Here is a 6,000-nt window from a genome sequence, read left to right as displayed (position 1 = left end):
CTTATAGTGGAGTAATGCATGATCACTGACAGGCTTATATCCAGCTATGTGGTCTCTCGAGGGAGCATAAGGCTAATCCAGAATTATATGAAACATTTTCAGTATGCTGGTTCTTTAATTTTCCTAGGTCATTGTGCAGTGAGTAAAGCAAACTGTCTGTGTAAATCTTTGCAGGATCTGAACTTTAAATGCCTTGAGACAGGGACGGTCATTTGCTGCGCACATCTGTATAGCAAATAACCTAGCAGGATAACCAGTGGATTGCTGCTGTGCAAGGACATGTTCAAGAGCTTCTCAGAAGTCATGTCTGAATGAGTTGGCACACACACAACAATTATGTGGTGCCACAAATGCCTGACCTGAACTCCACCATCCTGAGTAAAAATCATGTCCCCACCGAAGTCAGAATCAAAACTGCGTGGTTTCCCTTGTGCTGGGGCTTCACTTCCATGACGCACTCTGTCAGTCTGTTTCTGCCTTAGTAACTTCAAGAAGATGTTCACCATGTATTTATCTGTTTTTACAGAAAAAGGCACTGCTGAGACAACATTTTGTACGAAGTTAGACTGTTGCCTCCTGTCTTAAACTGACAGCTTTGCTAATATTTTTTTAGAACTAGTCAGAGAACTTGGACAAAATAGGTGTTTTCTCTTGGAAAATTCATCTCCTCTTGATTGAAATCTTTAATTACAGCTGCTAAAAAATCAGGATAGCTTTTCTCCCCCAAAGACGTCCTGAAAAAAAAAATCATGCCAATTTAATGGATAAGATGAATTCAATGCATTTCTACCTGTTCGAGATTTTCTTCAGTTGTTCCACAGTGAGGTTGTCCTGATATTTCCTGGAGGACATCAGAAATCTACCTGTGTAAACTGAAGGTTTTATACATTGTGGATATACCAAATGGCTCTGACTTTCCATCTACTTTCCAGATGGATGCCTATGTGCACGGGACCAGAATGTACTTGATCAGTCCACAGGACTGATTGCTTCTGCATCTTTCCTCCAACCCAGTGAAGGGCTTGAGAAGGAAGTAGGAAGAGGGACTGTTGCATCCCTCCTTCCCAACACCTAAGCAGCTGTTCTTCAGCCAGCAGGGTTGAGGGGCTATAGTTCCCAGAGAGAGAGAGGACTAACCTTCAGGGACCTTCATTTCCTTTCCCACCCTGCAGAGCAGGTTTGGCCAGCATTCTTACTGTCCAGTATATGATTTCATGACACAGCATGCTCAATGCACAGGAGCACCAAAGCATCAGGTGAGAGGGTGAGCCATGGCTGATTGGGATGGAACATCGCTTTTGGTGGAGAAAATCAGTTAATTTCACTTAGACTACTTGAGCTTTCACCATGGGCCTGTGGTCTGTTTCTGCTTCTCCAGTTGCAGCATGATGACAATGTAAAAAAAAAACCCAACCTCAAGATACGGTACTTTCTATCTACATAAGACATGGGGTCCCTATTTACTGCATTTAATAAAATAATATGTTAAATGTATTTATTTTGAGAACCTTTGACATTTTTTCCTCCTAACATGAATCAAGAGCTGAAAAACTCACACTTTTTTTACTATTTTATTAGCACTTTAAATGGTTTGGATTTTGATTGTACTTTTATAAAGAATACTTTCAGACTGGAGAAAGAAGCTTGTAAGATGTCCTTTAACTCTTTCCAGCCTGGCTCCAAATGAAAAAAAAGTGCTGGGGCCTAGTGCAATTCAGAGCTCCTGTTCTAGTCATGTACTTTCTCTTCACCTCCTTTCAATGACTAAGAGATTTATTTTTGTTTAGCTTTCTCTCTCCATTCAAATTGAGATTACTGTTATTAAGACACATTTAGAGAACAGAATTCCACTTTCTACTTTTGACTTCTGGCTGACTGTGCTTGATAATTACATGTAACCATTTAACTTTATAATATATTCCCCATATTTCCCTTTCAGCTGACCTAACACTTTCATACAGTAATACACTACAAAGTTCACTAACCTTTTTTATCTAGAGGTATAATTGTGCCTCTGTGTTCCTGAATCTCTGAAGTCTACATCAATGCTTCTAAGCAAACTTCCTTTCAAACGCAGATAAAGTTCAGTACTTTTCCTCAACTTGATGAAGTAAGCTTCTTTGCCTCCTTTATTATCTGCTTTATTATCTGTTTTATAATTTTAAATGGTAAGAAATCCTCATACTTAATTTGCATGGTGTTTAAAATCTATGCCAAATTCAAAACCAGCTGAATCATGTTCAACAGTGGATGAATCACAGCTGATCTGCCTCTTAAGAGAACATGAATATAATTCTGTCCTGAAGTCTGTGCAAATCTCTGTTGCGGCAGGTTCTTTCACTCAAGTCTCACTGTGTTTGGCTGTATGAGGTGGCTTTCCTTCCTACTGCAGGATAATGTTCGATAGCAAAGGCACATGCAAAAGATGGGAGGTCTGTCAGGAGTGCATGCACTGTACGTGCACTGCACTACATGCACACATGGACGCATGCCACCTAAATTAACGAGTGCAGGAGTTTTAGACTGTGATCTTCTGCAGATCTGTCAGCAGTTACACCCACTTGAGGAGACTTATGCCTCTGACAGCCTCTCAGGCTATTTAAATATAACTGCTCCTACGGCTTGGGAAACTGACTCAAGTTAAACATCAGCTGACACAAAAAAAAAAAAAAAAAAAAAAAAAGTAGCTTCTTTTACACACAGCCTGGGTCACTACTTGGCCCCCACCTGTAGGCACACCTAAAGGCATGGGACTTGGGTGTGAGCAACTCCCTGTGCATGACAACTTCTTAAATCAGCTACTTAAACTCTGCTGTTGTAAGAGACATGGCTGTGGAGCCTGCCCTTCAGTTATGTTGAATTAACTTCCAACCAGATAACTCAGGTCACAGACTCTCTGTAGTCTAAGGCTCCGATTCAGAAAAGCATTTAAGTGCGTACTTCAGTTTACCATTTCTGTGCAATATACATAAGCACATGCTTAACTTTAAGCACATGCTGAAGTCCTATTGAAATAATTTTGCAAGGGACTGGGACTGGGATAAACAAATCCCAGTCCCAGAACCAAAAGCAACTAAAAGTGGTCACACAGAATGTGCCTAATCAGTCTGGCAGCACACCTCTGTGCCATGAAAGATTTATTAGTATTCTCTATAGCTTGATCTAGGTATTCCATAAATGCTATTTGGCTTCCATGCCCAGAAATACATACCATCAAATGTGGATCTGGTTTACTGCATTCCAGGGCAGAAAAATGTTGTTGCTAAGTTTTACATCTGGTTGCTAAGAGTGATGTTTGTTTGGAAAAGCTGCTTAACTGCCTCTAACTGGTGAGCAAACTCACTATTTGAAAAGCCAGCAACAAATCAGAAATTTTTTAATAAAAGATGATAAGGAAAGATATCTCATCATCACTTCTTGCTCTGGTAGGTATAGGAATATCTGGAGTGCTGGCAGATTACAGGTTGTATTTTCCCCTTCTGTAAAAAAGGAATAATAACTAAAATAGCTAGGGACTCTAATTTCTGTATATTGGATAAGTGCCATATTCCTTGTCAGATAATTCTTTTTGTTCTAAATGGCTGGCATAACATCACAAAAGAAAATGCATTTCATATATTACAAGAATCATTCTCCTCATTAAAATCCACAGTATTCAGAAACATAGTGCACGTAACAGAAGGCAAGACAATGAAGGGTTTTGGCTCTGTCTACCTTCTTCTGCAGGCAGTCACTTTGCACCACAAAACTAAGCTCTCCCAGCAAAAAGAAAGAATGGCACCTTTGCTTTCTCTGAGTTGGTGGGAAGTTGCCATTGACTCTAAACCAGAATTTAACCTTAGGGACAGAGATTTGGATTTCTGGGACTGAAAAAAATTTGTTTAAAAGTAAGGATAGGGTAAAGCTAAAGAAACAATGAGTCTGCAGAGAGCCCAGAACAGTTGGTCTGCAGCTTGTCTGTTGCTTTGTGCATGGTATTTTTCACACACACAGCTTCAGAAGGAATGGTTAACATTATAAAGGAATTATAGCAGTCTTTTAAGACTATCATTGTGCAGCTAGTGTACCTAGCCCAGGGGCAGGTCAGGTCCACTAGCTATTAAAAAAAAAAAAAAAAAAAGACAGAGGCATCCCCATTCATCCTCACAGGACAGTGAGCACAACAGGGACTACTAAAGTAGAAATGGTAAAAATACTATTACTGACTGCTGAGAAAAGATGGAGATGCATTCACTGTGGAGAAAGATCTGTGTTAAGAGCAACACCTTATTTTGCTGCTGAAACAAATTCATAGCATGGTGTAACTTTTCCCCCTTCGTTTGACCTCTGTTGTCTTTTTATTTATGGCCTCAACAGATCTGGCTGCTTCTGTGTTTGGAAGTCCCTAATTAAAACAACTGGGGATGGTGCAGGAGGGAATGTACCATACAGTAGCACCATACACCGTGGTGGTCAATGGAGAGCTTCTATTCTAACTTTTAAGATTTTAACTCAAGCTCTAAAAGTGCTAATAGTTTTGCTATACGTGAATTACACATGCCATATTAAATTTATCAGGAAGATCCTATTATGAAAATTTTGAGAGCTATGAAATCTCATTCTTTTAATTTGCACCAGATTGGCATATTTCTGGCTTTGTTCAATATTTTTAAGACTGTGATTATAGCAGTAGGTACTTTTGTGATGTTTGAAATACGTCTCCTCAGCAAATATGTCTGTATTTTACAATTAAAGATGGTAATATATTCTTCAGTGCATTTTTGATCTTAAAATTGTTTGTGCAAAGTACACTGGACACACAACTTTGGCACAGGCGTCCATAAAGAATAAAACGAGTCAAAACTGTTCCTTAGTCTGAGGTTGACGGACAATAGACTTTCGAAGAATCACAATATTTAATTTTATATTCGCTTCATGTTCACTTCAGGAGAGCAGCAGGCTGGGCAGAGACCGGTAGGCAGGGCAGGGGGCAAGCATGAGCAGGGAAGCAGAGGCAGGCAGGGCAGGACGGGGCCGGACGAGGCAGAGGGCAGGCGGCGCAGGGCCGGGGCAGCTGCGCTCCCTCCGGGCACCGGGCGCGGCAAGGGTCGCAGCCGCCCCAACTCCCCGGGGCCAGGCGGGGGTCTCATCGCTATGCGTGGCGCCCACCGGTCCCGCCGCCGTCTACCTCAGCCAGGCGGCGGCGGGCGGGGCGCAGGATCCCCCCGCGGCCGCCCCATCACCCGCCTCCGGCGCGGCGGGCCCCGCGCCCTCCCCTTCCTCCGCCCGCGCCCCCCCTCCACCGTCCGGCACCGGACCCTTTAAGAGGAGGGGGCAGCGGCTGGAGGGCTTGGCCAAGGGACGGGGACGCTCCTCCGAGGGCTCTAGGATTGGGTCGACCGGCCGAAAAAAAAAAAAAAAAAAAGGGAAATGAGGGAATTAGAAAAGAAAAATCGAAAGGGAGGTGTGGAAGCAACAGAAGAGAAAGGAAAATAAAAGAAAAGGGAAGCCGTCCCCAATCGTGCCAAGACTAGGAGCGAACAGGGATGGTGCTCGCCGGCTGGCTTTTTCTGCTGCAGGGCTCCCTCCTCCTGCTGGCCAGAGCGCGGCAGAGCCGCGGCCCCACCAGTGCCTGCCCGCTCCACGGAAAGGTAAGCGCCGGCGCGAGGGTCTGTGCCGCCCTCTGCGCCGCGACGTACCGGCCGCAGGGGAGAGTGGCGCGGCGCTGCACCGACCCCGCCGGCGTTGCGCGGGGCGGGAGGGAGGGCAGGCACGGCGCAGCTATTTGTTTCCCTCGGGGGACAGTGGCTTGAGGGTGGGGTGCGCGGAGCTGCCGTGGGCGCGGTGTGCAGATCTTGGGCAGCGGCCGCGTGTGGCTGCCGGGAGCGGAGCAAGGGAGCGGGGCGGGTAGGAGGGCGGTTTCTTGGGGCTGTGCGCCAGGTGGGTCGACCAGCGCTGGGTGCTGACGGAGGAGCGTGACGGAGGAGGAAGACCCCGGGATGAACCCGGGCAGATCCCTTT

At 44.8% G+C, this 6,000-nt stretch overlaps 1 protein-coding gene across 5 annotated transcripts in view; it reads left to right on the top strand.

Moving 5' to 3' along the window:
* The first annotated feature begins 5,391 nt into the window (after window positions 1-5,391).
* Window positions 5,392-6,000, top strand: part of TRABD2A (TraB domain containing 2A) — a 141,077-nt gene continuing 140,468 nt past the window's right edge. For all 5 annotated transcript variants that reach the window (XM_074932130.1, XM_074932128.1, XM_074932127.1 and 2 more), the window contains exon 1: window positions 5,392-5,630. In XM_074932130.1, the coding sequence (XP_074788231.1) occupies window positions 5,526-5,630 (105 nt within the window). In that variant the 5' untranslated portion in view covers window positions 5,392-5,525. The remainder of the gene's footprint in view (window positions 5,631-6,000) is intronic.

The sequence above is a fragment of the Athene noctua genome, chromosome Z, assembly GCF_965140245.1.
Source record: "Athene noctua chromosome Z, bAthNoc1.hap1.1, whole genome shotgun sequence".
NCBI classification, from domain to species: domain Eukaryota; kingdom Metazoa; phylum Chordata; class Aves; order Strigiformes; family Strigidae; genus Athene; species Athene noctua.
The sequence above is the reverse complement of the archived record's forward strand: the minus strand, read 5'-3'. Positions and strand labels throughout refer to the sequence as shown.